Source organism: Paramormyrops kingsleyae, chromosome 15 (genome assembly GCF_048594095.1).
Source record: "Paramormyrops kingsleyae isolate MSU_618 chromosome 15, PKINGS_0.4, whole genome shotgun sequence".
In the NCBI taxonomy this organism is placed as follows: domain Eukaryota; kingdom Metazoa; phylum Chordata; class Actinopteri; order Osteoglossiformes; family Mormyridae; genus Paramormyrops; species Paramormyrops kingsleyae.
The window spans coordinates 16,105,409-16,128,324 of record NC_132811.1 but is presented as its reverse complement, the minus strand read 5'-3'; the positions used below and the strand labels follow the sequence as shown (position 1 = coordinate 16,128,324).

Sequence of the window (22,916 nt, the reverse complement as noted above, 5' to 3'; positions counted from 1 at the left end):
GTCTAACCTTAGACCTTTAGATCATTAGGGTCACTGGGAATGCCTTTCCCTATAACAACTTCCTGGTTGGGTAAGACATGATCTGCAACTTTAATATGTCTGCTTTTGCAAAATAACATATTACAGTGTAGCAGTAACACAACGGGCCAGTGGATGGCGATGTTGCTTCACACCTGCAGGGCAGCTGACTCGAATCTCTGGTTTCCTCCTGTGTGCACTGAGGTGAATTGTTGCGTATAAACCTTATAAACTGCCTATAGTGTCTGCATGTGCTTGGTGCCTGGGATAGGCTGCACCCCCCCCCCACCCCATGCCTAGAATAAGTGTTATTAAGGTGGATCTGTGGGACATAGAATGTATATGAAGTTATTATAGCCCAGGAGACCTGGTCTAAACTGCTCCCCACCACTGTAAAAATGCTATACAATTCAACTCAGTATATTTTTATATAATGCCTTATACATCACAGTTAGCCCTAGGCACTTAAGAAGAGTGTGTGGCAATTCATTACTGAATCATTTATACAGAATGGTGCATGAGACAAGGAAATAGACAAGAAGGAAAGCCAATGGATGTGTTCATGCCTCAGGACCCTGTCAACCTGGCTGTTAGGGTCACCTCACCTCGACCTTCCCCTGACTGGGAATCTGGCACGGTCTATCAAACACTTCCAGTTCACCCAGAAGGTCCCTCGAGGTCTTGTCTCCCTGCTCCTGGTCTCCTGGCTTCCATATCCCTAAGCGTCCCTATATCAGTCTGTGTGACAGTTCCAGGTCTGAAAGGTCAGGAATCAAAGTCCAGTTGGTGTTCAGCCTCAGCCTCAGTGTAGCAAACGGAGCTCATCCACAGCACTGCAGCATCCCTTCACATCTTCTGACTCAAAACTCGTCTAATTAGGCTGCGCTCCAGCCCTGAGCTCCAGACTGCATCTTGATTCCATTCAAAGGGTTTCTTTGTACAGTATGAGGTTAGTTTTAGTAACTATTTTGCTTATGGATGGTATTACCCTATTTCTCTCTGTATTTGTGCCCCTAATTTTCATTACCCTCGTGTCTGTTCATATGTAACCTCAACTACTGCTGCCCACCCTTGAAGAGTCACCATTGTTGTTGAAGTAAAGCTACACAAACAAACAAACAATGTGACAAATGAGCTCTATGTCTCTCCGCTTGTTTGCTAACCTCCTTGCAAAAACTGCACTTGAGTCCTTCGGTGTAACAGGAATAGCTGTCGTCTAGAAAGTGAACGAATGGGTATGTCATTAATGAACGGTTAAGGGTATTGTCATTACTAAATGGTGTGAAATTGTGAGTAATGTAAATGGGCAATGCTGTTAAATGGATTATGGGTAATGTTACTAATCAGTAGAGGCAGCAGATGACAGCCAGACATCCACAGGAAGAGATTTACAGTAATAATGGAGCATAATCTAATTTGTGGTCTGTAAGTTTGGTTTTATAAAAAAATTGCTGAATAATATCAAATAAATATTTCAACTAAAACATTGAACTATCATTTTGTTTTTCAGATTTTCAAATCACCATTTCATGATCGCATTTTTATTGGCTTTCCGCAGCCGTTTTTTGCAATGTCTTCCTCTTCCTTGATACTAGTTTTCCAGTCGAGGAGCGTTACAAGGAGAATCGCCTGCTGCCACCTGCTAGAAGACCTTCCCTGAGGATGTGCAGAGCACTGTTTAGCCAGCGTTGCTTGGCAAACACTCACATGTGCAGTGGATGTCCCAGTCATTCTGACCTGTGTAACACTGGTGATCGAGGTGGGAGAGTCTGTTTCAAAGTATGACATTCCATTATCCACACTCCCAAATGTATAACTGCAGAAAGTCTTCATTTAGGAAGAAGTGCTCTTTGACATGTGTTTTGATACCAAAAATATGAAATGAAATTGGAAAAATTGATTGAAAATACTTGAAATATTATTACATATAGAGAAAAGTTACAGTGAGATTTGTTATTGGTAAATAGCGGACCCTAAAATAATGGTTTTTGTTTAGCTATGTTTTTATATATCTGTGGAAAATGAAACCCCAGATTATATTTAATATATATGAACCAAACAGCTTCCTGCAGTCATGTTTGTCAGCCGCATCCTTTGACCTTTCGTCTGTTTCTTTGATGCCGATACTCTGGCATTGTAGCCTGTCCCCTATAGGGTTTGAACCCCAACCCACGTGTGAAGGTTGTGGGTTTAAAATCCTCTGATTTATTCCCATAGTCCAAAGACCTGCAGTCTGGCTGTGAAATGTGTGTCTGCCTTTTTCTCTGTGTTGATGAGTCAGTCCAGGGAAAAAGCTGCAAAGAAAATCTCACTTGCACAGAGAATGTCTGAGCTATTCAGGAATGTGCTACACATATTAAATTGTTATTTGGTTCAACAAAACATGTTTGACAGTATAAATTTATTCTGATGAACTCAAAAGTATTTTGCATATATAAAACAGGAAACAAAGTGTCTGCAAATATTAGCAAATTGTTAAGCATTTCAAACTTATTACATTTTTGAATCGGTATTCACTTACACAATAAATAAATATAGAACTTATTTATAAATATTTCTATACAAAACACCTTAAAATATTTTAAGGTTTAATTAAAAAAAATGTAAACATGTGTCATATATATGAGTCACACGATGCTGTCTCAGACTTACTGACCACATTTGGGGTCACCCCCTGCCCCATTACCCTGCGCTTCCTGGGTTTGGCTCCAGGCTCAAAAAAGTTTATATTATTGTATAAAATTCAACATTTCAACTTAATATGAAGTACTCATCTATCAAAAAAAATAAAGCAAGGCTTCTGAGCCCTGATCCGCAATTACGAAGCGCAGGTTTGAGCCTAGTGCTCTGTTGCTGTTCCATTATTTCCTTCCAGAAGGCAATAAAGAGCTGGGTGAGTCAACATCAGAAGGTTACTGAAGCCTCAGCTAATCCATGACTTTCTCCCAAGGGGTCTTTGACAGTTTCTTCTTCAAAAGCAATCAGGAGCGATTCTGAGTCTTGTGTCGTTCTTTGGATGCTTGATTCTTTTACCTGGTACCCCTAGCCGTGTCACACAGCTCCATTAGAGGCTGGCTACCTTCATGTAGCCCTAGCCATGTCACACAGCTCCATTAGAGACTGGCTACCTTCATGTAGCCCTAGCCATGTCACACAGCTCCATTAGAGACTGGCTACCTTCATGTAGCCCTAGCCATGTCACACAGCTCCATTAGAGGCTGGCTACCTTCATGTACCTCTAGCCATGTCACACAGTTCCATTAGAGACTGGCTACCTTCATGTACCCCTAGCCGTGTCACACAGCTCCATTAGAGACTGGCTACCTTCATGTACCCCTAGCCATGTCACACAGCTCCATTAGAGGCTGGCTACCTTCATGTACCTCTAGCCATGTCACACAGCTCCATTAGAGACTGGCTACCTTCATGTACCCCTAGCCATGTCACACAGCTCCATTAGAGGCTGGCTACCTTCATGTACCCCTAGCCATGTCACACAGCTCCATTAGAGACTGGCTACCTTCATGTACCCCTAGCCATGTCACACAGCTCCATTAGAGACTGGCTACCTTCATGTACCCCTAGCCATGTCACACAGCTCCATTAGAGGCTGGCTACCTTCATGTACCTCTAGCCATGTCACACAGCTCCATTAGAGACTGGCTACCTTCATGTACCTCTAGCCATGTCACACAGCTCCATTAGAGACTGGCTACCTTCATGTACCCCTAGCCATGTCACACAGCTCCATTAGAGACTGGCTACCTTCATGTACCCCTAGCCGTGTCACACAGCTCCATTAGAGGCTGGCTACCTTCATGTAGCCCTAGCCATGTCACACAGCTCCATTAGAGGCTGGCTACCTTCATGTACCTCTAGCCATGTCACACAGTTCCATTAGAGACTGGCTACCTTCATGTACCCCTAGCCATGTCACACAGCTCCATTAGAGGCTGGCTACCTTCATGTACCCCTAGCCATGTCACACAGCTCCATTAGAGGCTGACTACCTTCATGTACCTCTAGCCATGTCACACAGCTCCATTAGAGGCTGGCTACCTTCATGTACCTCTAGCCATGTCACACAGCTCCATTAGAGGCTGGCTACCTTCATGTACCCCTAGCCATGTCACACAGCTCCATTAGAGACTGGCTACCTTCATGTACCTCTAGCCATGTCACACAGCTCCATTAGAGACTGGCTACCTTCATGTACCCCTAGCCGTGTCACACAGCTCCATTAGAGGCTGGCTACCTTCATGTAGCCCTAGCCATGTCACACAGCTCCATTAGAGGCTGGCTACCTTCATGTACCTCTAGCCATGTCACACAGTTCCATTAGAGACTGGCTACCTTCATGTACCCCTAGCCGTGTCACACAGCTCCATTAGAGACTGGCTACCTTCATGTACCCCTAGCCATGTCACACAGCTCCATTAGAGGCTGGCTACCTTCATGTACCTCTAGCCATGTCACACAGCTCCATTAGAGACTGGCTACCTTCATGTACCCCTAGCCATGTCACACAGCTCCATTAGAGGCTGGCTACCTTCATGTACCCCTAGCCATGTCACACAGCTCCATTAGAGACTGGCTACCTTCATGTACCCCTAGCCGTGTCACACAGCTCCATTAGAGACTGGCTACCTTCATGTACCTCTAGCCATGTCACACAGCTCCATTAGAGGCTGGCTACCTTCATGTACCTCTAGCCATGTCACACAGCTCCATTAGAGACTGGCTACCTTCATGTACCTCTAGCCATGTCACACAGCTCCATTAGAGGCTGGCTACCTTCATGTACCTCTAGCCATGTCACACAGCTCCATTAGAGGCTGGCTACCTTCATGTACCTCTAGCCATGTCACACAGCTCCATTAGAGACTGGCTACCTTCATGTACCTCTAGCCATGTCACACAGCTCCATTAGAGGCTGGCTACCTTCATGTACCCCTAGCCATGTCACACAGCTCCATTAGAGGCTGGCTACCTTCATGTACCCCTAGCCATGTCACACAGCTCCATTAGAGGCTGGCTACCTTCATGTACCCCTAGCCATGTCACACAGCTCCATTAGAGACTGGCTACCTTCATGTACCCCTAGCCATGTCACACAGCTCCATTAGAGGCTGACTACCTTCATGTACCTCTAGCCATGTCACACAGCTCCATTAGAGGCTGGCTACCTTCATGTACCTCTAGCCATGTCACACAGCTCCATTAGAGGCTGGCTACCTTCATGTACCTCTAGCCATGTCACACAGCTCCATCAGAGCTTGGCTACCTTCATCAGGGTTTCTGTCTTGTTGACTGTCACGGAACTGGAAATACTCGACAGGAGAACAGATTTTTTTCCTCATGCAAGCAGCTTTGGGTATTTTTCCCTGTCTTTGAAAGTGGCAGACCTTAGGAAGCGTGGGTAGCAATCTTTCTCCATAAGAGTGTAGACTTCAAGTTGGGCTATATCAAAGCACATTCTCTTGCACTCTTCAAGGTTATTTTTAGTGAAATCTCTGGTCTTCTGGTCAATGTTGACCTGCAGGAAAAATGGAATACTTGTTTGGTCTGTTTGAAAAACAACAATGATAAGTGGAAGTCTTTAAACCTTACAGTATGTGAATAAGCGATAATTACCTCCCTTGATGCATCCCTTTGAATGAACTCTTCATAAATATCTTTTGCTTTTGTTTTCAGTTTGTCTGGGGATTTGGTGCTTTTGTAGTCCTCACAGGCTAGATAAAAATCTATGTTCTCTTCACTGTACTCAGACACCAAAAATGCTCTGAATGTTAATAGTCCATCTGTATAATAATTAAAAAAAAATCATTCTTAGTTAGTTACAAAGAGCTGCATAACAGGGGTTTCATTGTTATTAAACATCCCGCCATGATTAACTTGAAATATTACATGATAAAGAGGGGCTAATGTTTGCCTGAATATGGAAATATATTTCCAAAAAGAGGGAAATTACCAGATGAATGTTCTGCTGTGCTGTGCAAAACGCGCAATGCATCACGCTGAATCCATTGCGCTTAGGCCTGACTGGAAGCTTAATTTATAAAAGTGTATAAAGACCTAGACCTAGAAATGCATCCACAAACCTTTATTTTCCAGGAGTCTGTCGAAGGATCCTTTCCATTTCAAGGATTCAACTTGGGTAGTACTGCTGAAAAAATGTAATATAAAAAAAATGTTATACATATAATTAATAGCAAAAATGTTAATAATTGTAATTATTTCCATATGCTTACAGTAGCGACTTTTAAAATTATATGCACAGTATAAGGCAGAAAATAAATTCACTACTTAATACATATATATATATAGTGTGGATGATATTTACATAATGACTCACTTTAGTTGGTCTGTTTCATATGGGTGGCTGGATAGGATCCATTGTGTCTTTTTAAGAAAACTGCTCAGGTTTGCCTTCAGTACTTTAGCCCTAATATTGGAGGTTAAAATATTACATTAATATCATCTACAGTGATAAACACAGAGAGTATAGCTACACTACATTATGCAAATTACATAACAGTAACAATATACTGTACTTTTGCTACCAACAAACATGACCAGACGCAAATTCTGTATAAAATCCAGTTCACTGACAAACAGTGGCAAGTAAATTAAGTTTCAAATAAATAAATAAGCACTGAAATACTTTGATAAAAAAAATTGGAATTCTTCGTGACTGCCAATGGCAAAAAGGCTGCTGTCAGTTAACACGGAGTAAAACGGATAAAAACGAGACACTTCCTGTGCAAATATATCAAAGGTTTCATTCTAGGTGCATATATTCCACAATATTCCACGGTGGAAGTCCGCAGAAGTGCTACAAGCATGCAGCTAAAAGCCGCGGCTGAGTGAGTTACCTTTTCCGGAACGTGTCAGGCAGCGATGCGATTCCCCGGCGCATGTTGACGTCAGGTGGGAAGGCCCGCATGTCCTCCTGCGGTGGGTGGCTGGCACGACGTTATCAGCAGATTGTCCGTGCATTCTGGGACAGGGGGATTTTATATGCAGCAGATGGCTGCCTGTCATTACCCTGCCTAGTCAATGACGTGGGCTTACAAGGGGACGGGGGGGCAGACCGAGATCTCAGAGCAAAGATAAATGTCTTCCTATGATGATTTTACTGTCCCTTCCATCAGATGTTATCCTTCCTGGAGTTTCTTTTGTTTTTTTGTTTTTTTTGAAAGCCAGCTATTCTGAACCAGGAAGAAAAAATAGCAGCTGACAACACAGGAAACACACATCCTGCAATAATCGCCTTATCGCTCGGAAAGGGGAAAATAATTGTTCATTAGAAGCGTTCAGGGCTTTGGCAGGCAGAATGGGCTACGTGACGGTGAGATAATAATCAGTCAGGAATCATTACACGTGGATTATGCTATTTAAAAGCGGCGGAAACAGAAAACATTACGGTGAACGCATGTTGTTATGCCACTGAAAGGCTGCTTGGGTGTGTGATTTATGTTTTGTGGTTTCAATTGTCCTAAAGATTGTGCTTGGTTACACATAAATCCCGGAATTAGCTGTAATACAGTGTTTGTCGAGCGATCAGTGATGCTTCCAGCTGTTGACGGCAGAGTGCGGCACATCGAGTGCGGAATATCCACAGATACTACTGTGTGGGCCAAGAAAAGACAAGCCCGAGTATGGAGGACAAAACGCAACGTGTTATGTAACTGTACTGGCTCGGGAGAAGACGTAAGATGCTGAGTGAATCCACAGTGTTATTAAACCAAGAGATCACAGGCACCTTGTGCTACATGGATTTAAAAAATCCATCGATCCTCGAAGAACTTATCCAGTACAGGATCACGGGGATGGACAGGGGCAGGTTTGTTGTCCTTCAGGGCCCCCAGCCCCCTCTAGAGTACCGACTTCAAACCTTGGGGTCCTACACAAACGCACGGTGTGAGTGGTGGTGAAGACCACACCTAGGGATGCACTACACTGTAGGTCTGTGTTCCTCTGGGATATATGACATGTACTTTGTGTTGTTAGCAGGCAGTAATATGCTACTTGGTGTAGCGGTTCTGCGAGCCCATGCAGCATGTACCTCTGCCCAGTGACCTGTGCTTCCTGGGGTTGGTTCCAGGTAAACACATGATGAGCGGGTCAGGTCAGGTTGGGGAGCATGTGCTGGTACAGCGTGATGAAACGCCTCAGGGTCCCAGTTGGTGACCCCCCCCCCCAAGCCGACATGCAGTCTAGTCCCACTCTCCAGTAATGACCATCTATCTGCTGTACCCAGGTGCTACTGTACGTGGGTGTTCCCTTGACCTGGTCCAGCCGCTCGGGTCCTCAGCAATGATCAACACTTCACTGGAATACTGTCAGTCCCAGAATAAATTCTACTGTAAACAATTCAAGATTACATTGAAAATTCTATATGAAATAAAATTACTGGGGCTTATGTACTGTATACCCATTGGCAATTGCATATTTCTTGCAAAATAGGGCTTAGCGCATTTGTTACTGTGTATTGTCATGTATATTGGCACTGGAAGCCATTTGTTTACTGCCAGAAGGTGTATATGATGACCCAAGCACCCATAACCTTCTTCCCAAGGTGGGGTTGTGGAAGTTTTAATGGTAGCTTAATCAGAGAGCTGACAGCTACTAACCTTTCCTATTGTCTGGATCCAGTCATTTAAAAGTGACTGATAAGCTCCATTGCTTTGGATTCAAGTGGATTCAAGTGCGGCATCAAAGGAACGTAATTAGTGGAATAAAACAATGGGATGAAAACCTTGCCTGAGGTTTTTATGCTCTTTATTTTTAACTGGCAGACAACTTTTACAACATTTATGGGATGCAAAAGACATTCATCAGTGTAGGTGTCAGCAGTTATATAGTAAATAATAAATAAGTTAAATCACGAACGCAAGGGGAAAATGTAGCTTTGGAAGACGTGAAACATTATTTTACAAGAGCCACACAAAATTCAAAAGTTTGAACTTACACTTTTTAATCACCAACACAAAAAATCATTTCATTTCTTTTTTCAAATGATCTTTTATAGACAGGGACAAATGAGCCATACATAAAATTATTTTGCAAAGCCAAACCTTGTAAGATATTCCCACTGTGCTTTACATACATCACAGCTCACACTCTGAGGAAATAAAACTTTTATTTCTTTTCTAGGTTAATGACATGCATCTTATATAATACAAGCAGCCTGTAAGTGTAACCAAGGAGGCCAATTTCCAGATGATGTCCAAATAAATTATAATTTATAAGTAAATATAAGGTTACCTGCTTCATTATATGCCATTTCTCTGGGGCAATTAATAAAAATATATAAAAATATAAATATCAATAAATCACAAAAACAAAAGTATTTGCTTTTCCAAAGACAATGGAAACAGTCCATAATGTAGATAATAAAATGTATGTGTGCACTTTTTGACACATTAAAATGACATGCAGGTTGAAATCAATGTTTGATGTCAAAATAACTATCAAGATGGACTTCTGAAACACAGTACAAGGTCATATTTTGTTTTCTAAGCAGCAAGAAAACCACTAGACAGCCTATAAATAGGATGCTCATACCAGAACTGTTTACACTTAACACAGGAAATGATGTTACCTGCTGAAGAGCGTTAATGCATGTTCTAACACTTCCTGTAACTGCTTCCTAGTTCAGTCAGCCTATCAGGTGACCCGCTAAAAGGACCGCCTTTGACGCTGCGATTGGGCCTTATTTAATATGTCTATATATATATTCGACCTCAGGAATCGTGGGTAGGAATCCTTTTCCATCAGGCTGTACACTCTGCCTTGTACATCACTGAAGGTGGAAGTAGTTGGTTCTAGTAGGTTCTGCTTAGTCAATTCCCTGGTGTGAAAGTCAATGTTGACCTAAGGAGGACAAAACACAATAAAACAAAGCCCATGTGAACTCAGCACTTGTAAAACTAAACTGATTATAAAACATCAGACTTTAAAAGGTTCTGAAAATTAAGTGGTAGTTTCCTTTTTTACTGAAGCAACAGCAGATTATGAAAACCCTGAGACTACCTCTCTGGGCGCTTGAACGTCAATAAACTCTTCATAGATCTTATTTGCTTTGGTCATCAGCTTGGCGGGAGACTTGATCTTTTTGTAGTCTTCACAGGCCATCCAGAACTCGATGTTCTCGTCGCTAAACTCCGTCTTGAGGAAAGCTCTGAAAGCCGCCAAACCATCTAAAGAACAAAGATAAAATTATTCATATCTCCAAATAACATGAACAGGAAATGCTTACTGATAATCATCACTTGAGCAATAATCCTTCTTATAAGTGATGTATACTGGCTCTAGTGATAATATTAACTGGGTTCTGTTTTTTTTTTCAATGTGGTACCAGCAATGATATTAGGATTTCTGTGTTATTTTGTTATATAGGAACTTCAAAAACTTTCAACAAATATTCCTAAAATATATAACAGCCTTTTTAAAAAAAATTAACATGAAAAGAATAGATCAATTATTTGATTAAAAGAATTAAATTGATGAATGATACTTTGAAAATAGTTCATTTGAAGGAAATAGTTCCAACTATTGAAAGGGCAAGAAATGTGTGTGTAGGCGAGATGTAAGCAGCACCCTGTGACATGGGATTGTGCGGAAGGAACAAGGACTTCATTTGGACTCAGGTCACTGCAAACATGTTTCTATGCACATGAGGTCATACACACACATATACATCCACACATACGCCTTACACACATTCCCATGAATTTACCCTCATACAAATCCACTTAAACATGTATAATTATGCCTTTTTCATTATTCTGCTAGTGTGTGTGTGTGTATGTGTGTGTTTTTGTGTCCATCTTTCATAAATGCCCATGCAGCCCAGGCTCATGGAGGAGTAACTTAGAAAAACTCAGCTAAACTGCTCTGACTGCCCGAGCAAACCGGGGTGCCTGGAGAAAAATCAATTAAACATGGAGATTATATTCAAACCGCATGCATTTCGAGCAGGTGGGGAGTCAAACGCTGGGCCTCCCATCTGTACTCACATTAGGAGCTGTGAGTAGCCTGTTAGCTTTCGAATGTATTTAGTTTGCCATTTGAGTACTTTTCCAGCTCAGTCCCTAAGTACAGCAACTTTCAAACAGTATGATGCAAGATAACTTTTTTACTGCAGTTGTCAGACATGAACTATGGTCTCTCATGCCCGGATGGGACAGTAGCTGGAGCCGTTATAAGATAATGAGATAATGAGTTTCAGGCAATGCCAGTCAAAGGTCATGTGATACCCTAGGCAGGGTGTACTGCTGGTGCCCCCATCTAAGACAGTGTACCCCCCCGTGCTTAATGGGTTGACCAGTACTGCTGTCAGGTTTTCACTGTTAATGTTGGGTCAAGTTGGGACAATAATTTAAGCTGGGCTGCATGCTATGCTTACATCACAGCGTGAGAGATAATTGGGTTCCAAGTGACTGGGTTCTAAGGTAACCAGTGGCGCAAACTGGGAAGCACATGAGCCGAATCCCCACACTGGTGGGATTCCACAATCATGGTGCCAGACACGACCCCTGGCATCTCCTCGCCTACAATGAAGAAACGATTCACTGGTAGCCCGTCTGAAATTCCAGCAGGTTTTGGCTGTTCCTCACTCGGTACAGTATGTGATGTGGAAATAGAAATAACATGCTACATAAATATGAGACTATTTTCCTCCAACCATCTTTTAACCAATTATTCGTCTGTGGTATGTTGAGAGTTTTATGGGGGGGGGGGGGGGTATATAATTTTTTATAAAACTATATATATTTTTTTTAAAAACCTTGATGACGAAATCACAAGTATATTGGGTACAAGAAGCGCATGGATACCCCAGCAGATTCAGGGGGCCCAGGTTAACCTCACCCCCCCATCCACCCGTCTGTGGTATGGCTGCCACTTTCCAATTTCAATTACATTTCAATTAAAAACATCGCAATATAAAAAATGACTTGATTAAATGAATACACTAGCTCCCAACCATTAAAATAACATTATCCAGACATAAAGTCACTTAAACAAAAATATTAATAGCATTAGTTACCATTTCAATATGGCTGCTAAGGGACCAGTGAACTTCCTGTTTGTTTACATGGATAACATTCACCATCCAAAGTACGCTGATATCTGCATTTGTATCTCTGACTAACAGTCCAAAGACTGATATCTGTTATAGGCTTTTAGTTAAGTTTAGGTAAGATGCTCAAAAATAGAAAAAAACTTCCCCTGTAAATATGGCATCTGTGACTTCAGTTTTTACCCGTGGTACACTGGACCTATACACAACTCACAGCATTCAATGCGTAGCTCTCGGCCTACTTTTAAAGATGAGCCTGCAAATGGGCGTATGCATTTGGTCTGCCCTAACTGGCGAGTTTGCCAGCCAACCACCTAGAAACATGGGGACTACTGACCCTCCAGTTTGATGAACCTCTCAGCCACTCAGTAACCAAACAGGAAGAAGCATTAGGCCGGAAAAAGATCAGTTCCATGACATGTGTGCCGGGATTGACTTTTAAAACAGGATACAAAATCAGGAATGGAATTAAGCAGAAAAATCTACAGTTAAACACAGGTAAGCCATCTATATACTTTTATTTGCTGTTTTCATGGCGTGAGGAAAGCTGGCGACATGTTGCTGTCCCTGAACCGATTGAGATAAGATTTATATCGATTCTTCCCAAGGGTCTGAGCTCTTAAAACAATGTGTTTGACCAGGGACAGAAGTTTCCAAAATGCTTTTAATGCCAAGGAAGCCCCACGTTAGAATGCCCGTGAGTGTGAGTTTGTTTACAATTCAAGTTTGTTTATCTGTGTAAGTAAAACTATTAGAAATTTGTTTGTGTTTGGTTTATCTCGTGACTGTCAGGACATAAACTGGAACATGTTTTGGTATGTTTGTGGAAGTTGTTTGAATGTTTCCAGCATTTTATTTTGGGAAGATCTGATCGATGGAGCTATTTTCAAGAAGGGGGTGCAGGCTGAAGGTCTACAACCCGGAAAGACACTAAATAAATCAAGACATGCCCTGTCCTGGGATGGCAGATGCTGCACTATGGCAGATATACTGGCAATGGAAACATTGCCGACTTAGTGCGTTGCTTTTGAGCACCAGAAATAATGCTTAACCCGAGGAAAGAGAAGAAAGAAAAAGTGGAAAAAAAATTTGACAGAAGCAGAATCTGCCAATTGAAGCCCTAAAGAAGCTCAGATGTGTCCATCTTAAGTGACAGCCTCACTTTCCCAAGGTGAAGGTCTACATGTAGACGACAGCATCCATTCTGAACCCGCTGGGGAGAAATACAATAAGTTCTGTTCATGATTCATTTAAAACCAGTTCAAATCACCCTCAGTCACCCTGGGGTAGAGTCACAACTTTGGTGCCGCTGAAATCCCTCCGGAGGCCGAGATCTATGGCCCTGCCAAGAGTAACCAGGGTGAATTATCGGCGGAAAGAGGGGGCGGCACTGTCTTGGGGGAGGGGGGGCTGGTGAAAGTCTGGCTCCAAGGAGGCTGAGGGCCATATGCTCCAGGTCACCCAAGAGATGCCATTCTGCCTCTACTATTATGTTGATAGATTCTGTTCCGGCTGAGCCCACAAGGGACTGGTGAAAGGCACAGTGGGATTTTTACAGGGGTGGATGCCATGTGTCCCGGCAGTAAAATCATAGAAGTTACTTTTTATAGTATATGGGATGTGAAGTGTGAGGTCTCTGCCTCAAAGAAATGTACATTCCTGACAAGAAATAGGTGTAAAGGAGCATCTGTGGTTTGGCACGGAGATCTCTGGGATGCCGGCAGAGATGAGTGGACATTTCTCATGTGTGGTTCCCCAATTGTGCAATGAGCTCTACTAGGAGAACCTCTACCTCTACACCACCACATACACCCTGAACGCTCTTAGTGTTGCAGCCGTATGTTTGTAATGTGCTATTTGCCTCATCTACACATCACTTTGGACAGAAGTGTCTGACAAATGAAAGAATTGTAATGTAAAAGTTAAGAGTAAGGTGAGAATAGGTGTGATAACATTGAAAGGGTATTAATCTCAGCCCTAGACTATTGGGAGGTTGGTCTTATATTGTGTGCTAGGATGTAGAGACAGCCTAACCAGCATCGCTGATAAAATGACACACTGCCGACGTGACAATTACTTGAAAAGTAATTTAAAATGTAACTTGAATTTTCTCTTAAAGGCATGGGGGTCGTTTTATTTGCGAGGCTGGTTTGGTTAAGTTATCTTTACAAAAAGCAAAGAAATGGCCAGAAATGGCTGTGAGCATCACGGGGCTATGCAGAGAGGACATTGTCGCCATACTTAAGCTGTGACATGCTGAGGTCTTCAGACAGAGCCCAGACTTACATTTGTTAGAAAGGAGAACATCAAATGACTCTGCCCATCGTACAACTTCATCTGTTGATAGCCTGAGAGAAAGAAACCATCCTCAAAATAAATCGAACCATAACAGTAAACACATTACAGTATGTAAGTATATACAACACATGTTTAAGGGTAAATGTATGTGGTATAGTATAATCAATACACCGTGTTTGCTTGATATGCACAATATGCACGTGCCAATATTAAACATTTTTGGTTTCCTTAAATGGTAAAGCTTTACTTGAGGGGACACAAATAATGTAGTATTATGCTATTACTTATGTATTAATTAACCATAAAAAAGTGATAGTTACAAAGTGACGTCATGTTTGTTCATCCTTAATGAACTGTCATACATCTCTTATCTCAAGCAAGTACTATATTTGTTACTATATCTGCTAATTCTGGAAACCTGTGTGAACAGCTGAAGGAACCACTGAAAGAAGTAATGTAGAAACAAATAATGAATAACACTGATCTCAAAAAATACTGCTCAGGTTTGTTCATCATTAATGAATTGTGACACATCGTTTATCCCAAGCAGTTACTATATCTAAGTTGATTCTGTAAATCTTAGTGAACTACTGAACGAACTACTAAGGAAATACTGAAGGAACAAGTGATGAATAACACACGGATGTCACGTTTGAATCATGACGCATCTTTCGTCTTAAGAAGTGATTATATTTGTTCATGATTTGTACTTCAGTAGTATCTGAGTTACTACTAAGTATTTGTGCCCCCCTCAAGTAAAGCGTTACCCGTGAAACAAATGCTATAAATCACTTACAACCTTAAATAATAAATGTGATTTTGATATATTGTGTTTTGTGACACGGTTAACTCACTTCATGCACTTGGGTGCCTTTTCTTGTACTGGAGGCAGGAACGCCGTGAAGTCGCTGTATGAGTCGGACTTGTGGGACAGACACCCGAGTCTGGTCTTCATGGCTGAAACAGCACCTATATACCGTACATATGTCAGCGCATAATGAAGATGACCCCCCCCGAACGGAAAGCCCGTCGTATATCCGGCTTTTTTCCACTCATATCACTGCATTCTATAAACCAGCAATATATATACATTATACACATAATATATGGCATAAAGTCACCATCACATTTTCATAAACTATTATATTAAAAATTAAACACATACACACATATACACACACATGTCGCAACTGTGATGGCACAAAATTTCCTATTTATAATGAGAACAAAACTGTCCGTACCTCTTTTGCTAAATCTATATTTCACAAACAAACAATCAAACAAACAAACAGATAGGTATACAAACAAACAAGCAAATGTCTAGGGACAAATATAAATGGCAGAAATGGAAAATGTAGATCACATAAGTAATTCGACTCGAGTTCGAAAAGCAGGAGAGAGAGAGATTCATTTTAATATTACTTTTTGACTGTAAGAAGTCGCACTTGACGCTATGGGATGCGGACGCAGCGTCTGACTGCATTAATCGCTGCGCTGTTTCAGTCCGCAGGAATGTGCGCTGATTACGCCGCAGAAGAAGGTGCTGAAACCCCGCTGTACCCCTAAGGGCAGAGGGCTCTTAGAATTTAAATAGCTAGTTAACGTATTAACATATTAGTTAAGGTGTAAGAACGTACTGAAGTGCAGGATTCATCTGCCGTCAAATCTGGGAAACATTAAATCCACATTACCTCAGCATAAACCACCTTGTTGTACACTAGAACAGATAACAGATATGTGTTGCTTGGTTAATTTGCTATCCGTGTCAGTGGAGCCAGGAAATCAATAAAGCTCCCTCATAATCGTTTTTCCTATTAATCGAAACAGAGCTGCCCTCGTTTTATACCCTTGTTCGCAGCATGCTTTGTTAATTACTGCTCCCACCTGTCTTAATTATCAGCATGCCAGATGTTACCAGGCCAAGTGACATGAAAAACAAAATGGCTAAAAGCTCACCGTGTTTTTCACCAGCTACAGATTGAGGACGTGCATCCCGCTTGGCGGCAAAACACGTTTTTCCCCCCAGTGTTTATTTCCATGAGATGTGAATACTGCCTTACTGGTAGAGACAAATTGCAGGTTGTTTTTGCACGTTTCCCTAATTGGGAACATGGCACAAACTGTACCGCAAATCTTCCCACAGAGAATTTTAAGTATTCTAAGGACCTTTTTGTTTTTCTGTTCTCTACCAATTACATGCAGCACATTTTACTTAATACTGTAATCTAGGAGAGCAGGCAAAACTGATACTCACTCACACATCCACCGCTGTTTAAAACAATGCGAAACAATATAGCATTTTTTTAAGCTGCTCTACAATTCTTTTAAGAGAGGAAAATACCTGAGCTAAAGGTTATGAAGTGTGTAAGCAAAGATCGAGTGGACTAACTTTATAACCATTAAAAAGCTAACTAGACTCTCATCATTGCTGTCTGTTTACATTGAAGTGCTAGATAAAAGATGTTATTGTGGGATAATATTACAATATTCTGTGCCATAAAAGGTTTCGGCTGTGTTCTTATAAAATGCATATCCGTTTCATACATTTTCTTCTCTGCTACTAAGTGCCAGATGGGGCCCATCATGGGATGCACTGCACATGCACAGACAAAGACTAACAACCCTATAACCACAATAAATAATTAGAATCACTTTATTAACCCCCATGAGGAAATTGTCTTTTTTACAGCTCCCTCAGCTTGCTCTTTGTAAGCAAGTTGTCCATGAAGGGCAGCCACCTGTAGCAGCGCCCAGGGAGCTGGGGGTTAAGGGCTTTGCTCAAGGACCCACAGATGTGCTGAGGCTGGGTATGAACCATCAACCTTGCGGTTACAAGCACACAGGCTTAGCCAACTGAGCCACATGCTATTCTCTATTCTAAGCCTTTTAAAATGAGCAAATACTTATTAATTTCACTTAATACTTTGTAAAGAACACAAAAGCTTTCACTCATTCACTCATTCATTCATTTTTCATATGTGCTTGTCATATGCAGGATGACAGGGGTCTCCAGCTTATCCAAATCAAAGATAAAGCAGCTACCCCCATCCAGGGTGTCCCTGCCTTGTGTCTGTGCTCCCTGGGATGGGCTTACTGTCATCCTGTACTGGATAAGTGGTATGGATGCTTAATGCTTTAGCTAGAAAATAATTCTACTGAAATCTCTTTGTTATGTTAAGCAAACAACATTTTAGCGCTTGCTGATTTTCTTTTTTTTTTTTGGCAGAAAGGCATTTTTAGTGCCTGCTGATCTGGAATGCTTTCAGTTTAATTTGTTTATCTGAAAGCGCTTAGAGAAAGGATACCCAGTCTGGAATCATAAAGTACTTTTTTTTAGCAAAGAAGATTCTAGAATAAATCAGAATTCATGAACACATATGACAGCACTGACCGGATACTGGGCTCTACCTTCACGGGGCCCCTAGGAAAAGCTTTACTTGGGGGCCCCCAAGTACCAGCAGTTCCTGCTTATAGCTGGCCATGTTTCTGCCTGCACATGCACATTTTAATTTGATGTATACCTTTTAAAAAAATAATTTTCAGTTTTGTATAATTGTTCTTATTTATGAATTATTTATATGAATATTCATTTTTTCATGACTCCCCTCGTGCCAGTTGCCCCCCCCCCCCGGACAGCTGCCTAGCTTGCTTATGCCTGAATCCAGTCCTGATTGAATATTCTGCATCTTTAATGGACTCCAAATATGGACATTCATTTGTTTCACAAATGAACTGCTGCTTAGATTAGCACAGGTACTTGCCAGCACACAAGAGAAAGCACACTGAAATGAATATCAGAGGTAAACATCTGTGACATTTCCACACATCCAGTATCATGTATTCAGTGGCATTGACACAAGGCTTAAATGCCCTGCAAAGTGACATTCAGGTCACTTACAGGAGATGGTTACAGGTGTACAGGACAGTGAGGCTGCGTATGGCACGCAGCAGTGTGAGCACGTGGTGAAACTATAAAATGCAGTGACTAATTTGTGTAGTCAGGGAGAAGTCAGTCCATGTTGGTCATGCAGCAAAATAAGTCATGCAGTGAGGCTAAATATACACTCCTGGTATTTAGGTCTCTAGATCTCTGGCTGTTTGAAGTTAGGGGTCTTTAAAAGTCTGCAGGTAAATTTATTCCCTGTGATGTTCCACTGTGCTGGGCCAGGGTCCCATTACAGCTTTGTGTGTGGGCTTTGAGTGTTCAAGCTTATAGATGCTTATACTGCATTTAAAGCACAATAAAGCAGCTGTCAGCAAAATTCAACTGTGTTGTACAACATTTTATGATGATCTTATGAATATTATCTATGGTATTCTGGCAATGATGTAACATCTATGTAGTAGGATTGCACTGATAATGTCGAATAATGATGTCGAATAATGTTGCCAGATGATTTATGCATGAAATATAATGTCCATTCCAGATTATGTGTGAAAATTTAAATAGTAAGTACATTAGATAGATAGATAGAAAGAAATAAAATTTAGGTGATACATTCAAAGATTAGCACTTAGCTTGGCTAGACCTCTGCAAATTGAACAAAATATTCTTCCCTAATGTTGTAATATATACCTTTTCTGATGAAACCTTCACAGGCAATTAAAGCAGGTCAATGGGGGAAACACTGAGATTGCAGTATGGGATGGGGAGAGTGGTTAATTATATCAGACTTTGGAAGACATAAAACCTTCCAGTGTGTTTATATGAGGTTTGAAGCACTGCATCTTGATCTAATGACAGAGTAAGAAATAACAGTTTTATCCATAATTATTCTCATTATGGCAGCACATAGAAGTTTTATTTCATACAACATTCTCTCCTGAGTTCAATTACTTCCTGGCATTTCCTTGTAGCTGCTGTGTCGAACTACCATTTTCCTTGCTTTAATTTGAATGAGTTGTAAGTGTTTCGCTTTCATCTGTTTGGTTTAGGGTTTCCTGGGACTCTGACTTCCAAGAATCTCTATGGTCTCTACAGAGGTGCCTGCAGAAGATTTCGACTGGCGTGGCCATTAGGTGCCGGTGATATTTGTGGGGGTGGTGGTACTGCATCCTGTCTATTCTATGATTCTGCTTCGAATATAAAATAATACATATTTGATTTTTTTTTTGTTTTTATTTTGATGTATTTACTAGGGGTGACCAGACCACCCCTGGGTCTCTGTATGCCTGCAATGGGCTACTAATCCCCCCACAGATCACAACATACTGAACCTCGTTTGGCTGATGAGGCGAAGACACACCTCCGCCGACATTTTTGCTGTCAGTTACGTGTGTTTGTGAAGCACTCTTGGGCAGGGGGGCCTCGGCTCGCTTGATTCTGCTGCTGGATCTGTAGCTGCGCAGGGAAACTTTGAAGTTACTGTGCAACGGTGGAAGGAGCGCAGCTCTCTAAGTCCTAACTCACTTCATGGAATGTAGGCTAACTTTAATGACCTTGATATCCTTGTCGCCCTGTGCCTGTAGCTTCTGGGCTAAGGCTCCAGACTGGCATGACCCCCTAATCCATGTCGGGGGGGCACTATGAGCTACTTCAGGTTTTACAAACTACTTTAAACCTGAAAGGCTATTGGATCAATAGTTTAGCTCTTCTTGTACTTTGAAGTGGTTTGTTCCCTTGATTGAAATACTCATCTAGCTGTTTCACATTAACATTACTGACACACGCATGATTATAGGAGACTGACCAATCAGCACACAGCAAGAACTCAGTGCTTAAGTGAAATCCAGGCCCTATAAATTGTAATGGTTGACGTGGTAGTTTACAAAACCAGTCATAACTCATAGTGTCCCTCCTGACATAGATTAGGTGGTCAATCTACTCCGGACCCCCGATCTCTGAATGGGACAATCGGGTACAGAAAGTAGATGGATGGATGATATCTTTGTCACAGATGGCTAATGCGCTAATGATCTCTGCTGCAGAGCATTGTGGGTAGCCCCATGATTACGAGCTTAATTCCTCAGTTGGGACATTATCCTTTGCACTCCAAACTGCCCCTACGTTACTAACTTCTCTCAGGTTCTCACTGATACATCTCTAGTTCGCGTGTGGTTGTTACCGGGGTCCCATAGTCCCATAAAGCCCGTTCGTGACGCCGCGTGGTACAGGTGCTGATGAACACGCTCCTGCACACCTGAATGCGGCATTCTCACCCACCTGCCCGCCGACAGGCCGCCAAATTCAAACACCCTCGCACTCTGTTAGGCTTTCAGCGGCTTCGCTGGCTACAGGGTTCCAGCGAATGTTCTCTCCGCACGACTGACCTAATTCTGTCCCGGAGGCCTCCGCTCATCTGAGCGCCTTGCTAGAGCGGCCGACGGTGGGTGGCTTTGGATGGAGACCCTCAGGAGTTTCGGGGACGGCCTCTATCTGCAAGCCGGTGCTGTGTTGGGGAGGGTGTGAAATTAAATGCAAATGCCAGCCATTATGTATCAACTGTGTTTATACGTTTATAATCCACCCAAAGATTGTAGGCATATAAATCAAAGCAGGGATGTACTTAGAGATGAATGGATAGGGGGGCTGAGTCTTTACTGCGGGGGGCAAACTTATATATAATATAGAAAGCTATTCATGACTGGAGCCTATAAATACATATTTATTTAGGAGGTTAAATACATTTTAGGGGGGGCTAATGCACCCCTAAAATAGGCCTAACGAAGCCTGTGAGTTAAAGATGTAACTAATGTGTGACAACAACCCTGGACACAGAAGATGGAGGAATGATGGATGAATGGATGGAGAACTAGTATATTTTACATCTCAATCATCGTGCATGGTGGTAGGGAGTTTGCAGCACAACGTTTGCATTAATGCAGCTGCTTTCCTTAAACTGGGACTGGCGGCAGTAGTTTTGTTACATTGATGACAGGCAATGTTAAGACAAGCGAGGTAAACAGTTTCAGATCCTCTTCATGTTTTCACATTTTAACCTGCCTGCCTGTCAGAGGGAGTCCAGGGGAAACCCAGCATCACACGATCCAGTTTACCTGCCTGGTAGTTAATTACCTAATCACCTAATTACCGGTTAGTGCCTTCATCTCTGGTTAAGTCACACCTTGGACAGGGTTACCTGCTAGTGAAAATGCCGTGTACATGTTTATCCAAAGGATTCTTCAGAGTCTCAGAAATCTGGTCTGTTGTCTTTTATGTGAGCTTTGTATTTTTGCTCTTGATGTTGCTTTTGTGATCTCTGGGTGGAGTTGAAGCCCAACTTCGAATACCTGCATTTTTCTGTTCCCGTGGCTGTGGGATTCTACTCTGTTTCTGGGTTCACAGTTAATAGAGAAGAAAGCAGCCTGTTCTTGGGATTGTGTGACGCACGTGGGTTGTATTCAATGCCAGTGTGATTGCATTAATGCATCATTTCAACAGAGAAATAATTCATATAACCTTTGTGATGAAAAAGAACCCCTTTGATCAAAAGGCATCATATTACTGTGTTGATTGTTTATGAATCTTTGTGAATTTTATTAAGCTGGCTAAATAGTTTAGTATTCTTAAAGTTTATAGTATAGTTATATAATAGTTTTGTTGTATCATTATAGTTTAACTTCTTCAACAAGGACAAAAGACCCATAATTCCATGCACAAAGGTTGCTTCAAAGTACCCACCCACACAGGACACATCCTGTCCTCTGACATTTCACACTCTTATGGAGGCTTTTGGATCAATGGCCATGGGAATGGTTTGATGTGTTCTGGCAGTAAGTGCACAAGGTGGGCAGTTTGTTATGATGGAAAAATAGCGAAACCTGCTTTAGGCGATCAGTCGCTTCAGATAAATCGCCTTATATTCTTTCGAGTCGCCATATGACTGTTTCAGAGAGAGCCATTTTGCATGAAAAGAATGAGTCAAGTGCCACAGATTATTGACGTGAATTGCAAATTATGCATTAGGTTAGTTTGTACTTTGACTGATTGATATCTAGTGATCATTGAATAAATAACCTTCAAAACACATTTCTCAGCGCACATACTGGTCTTGTTAGTATTTACACCACAACCATGCACTATACATCACGTTAATCTCAATCATGACTGAAATATACAATAAGCAATACCATACAGTAAACCAGATGGACCTGAACCTAAGCTGAAACGTAGGACCACCATACTTTTGTAAAACAAAGATCTACGGAGTGAATATGGAATTCCTACCTTATATCAGTCTAGGAGGAAGATGAAACGGTCTCAGTCAAAGTCCAGCGTACCACTGCTGACCTTTTGGGGTGCAGTGAATGTCTTAGTCCTCCTGCTATCTGATGTCACACGTAAGGTGGTGACGATGGCTTCTTTTCCTGAGTGTGTTTGTGTTGCACAAGAGCAAGAATGGGAAACACGCTCTCGTTTTCACCGTAGTGGGAAAAGATGGAGAGAGAGGAAGAGACCGAGAGAGAATGAGAGAGGGAGAGGAGGAGAGAGAGCGGGAGTCTGCTTGAGCGCAGATGTCTCTGGGGGTATTGGGGGGCTTTTCCAGTGTGGACAGTGAGTAATCTCTCAGGA

The 22,916-nt window shown here is 41.9% G+C and overlaps 2 protein-coding genes across 3 annotated transcripts; both read right to left on the bottom strand.

The window, feature by feature from the left end:
* Positions 1-5,023: 5,023 nt before the first annotated feature.
* LOC111834899 (regulator of G-protein signaling 5-like) lies at positions 5,024-6,990 on the bottom strand. Its single transcript, XM_072699802.1, has 5 exons — positions 6,894-6,990; positions 6,374-6,463; positions 6,120-6,184; positions 5,653-5,819; positions 5,024-5,554 (listed from the first exon to the last, which is right to left on the bottom strand). Exons 1-5 carry the CDS (start codon positions 6,962-6,964, stop codon positions 5,375-5,377), a joined length of 573 nt encoding a protein of 190 aa, XP_072555903.1. The 5' UTR covers positions 6,965-6,990; the 3' UTR covers positions 5,024-5,374.
* Positions 6,991-8,869: 1,879 nt separating this feature from the next.
* Positions 8,870-22,791, bottom strand: rgs8 (regulator of G protein signaling 8). 2 transcript variants are annotated; one of them, XM_023794445.2, is made up of 5 exons: positions 22,572-22,791; positions 15,259-15,373; positions 14,393-14,454; positions 10,057-10,223; positions 8,870-9,897 (listed from the first exon to the last, which is right to left on the bottom strand). In XM_023794445.2, exons 2-5 carry the CDS (start codon positions 15,357-15,359, stop codon positions 9,703-9,705), a joined length of 525 nt encoding a protein of 174 aa, XP_023650213.1. In that variant the 5' UTR covers positions 15,360-15,373; positions 22,572-22,791; the 3' UTR covers positions 8,870-9,702. The 2 variants fall into 2 exon arrangements, with proteins under 2 accessions (XP_023650213.1, XP_023650215.1); XM_023794447.2 differs by lacking the exon at positions 22,572-22,791 and adding an exon at positions 16,042-16,095.
* Between the last annotated feature and the right edge of the window lie 125 nt (positions 22,792-22,916).

What these genes read in the sequence shown, in the direction of transcription:
- LOC111834899 (XM_072699802.1), bottom strand. Translation starts at nt 6,964, where the DNA reads ATGCGGGCCTTCCCACCTGACGTCAACATGCGCCGGGGAATCGCATCG. An exon ending in CCTGACACGTTCCGGAAAAG is followed by an intron (nt 6,464 to 6,893) that starts GTAACTCACTCA and finishes CTCCAATATTAG; the next exon opens with GGCTAAAGTACTGAAGGCAA. An exon ending in AAAGGGATGCATCAAGGGAG is followed by an intron (nt 5,555 to 5,652) that starts GTAATTATCGCT and finishes TTTTTCCTGCAG; the next exon opens with GTCAACATTGACCAGAAGAC.
- rgs8 (XM_023794445.2), bottom strand. Translation starts at nt 15,359, where the DNA reads ATGAAGACCAGACTCGGGTGTCTGTCCCACAAGTCCGACTCATACAGC. An exon ending in TGTTCTCCTTTCTAACAAAT is followed by an intron (nt 10,224 to 14,392) that starts GTAAGTCTGGGC and finishes TTTGTTCTTTAG; the next exon opens with ATGGTTTGGCGGCTTTCAGA. An exon ending in ACGTTCAAGCGCCCAGAGAG is followed by an intron (nt 9,898 to 10,056) that starts GTAGTCTCAGGG and finishes TGTCCTCCTTAG; the next exon opens with GTCAACATTGACTTTCACAC.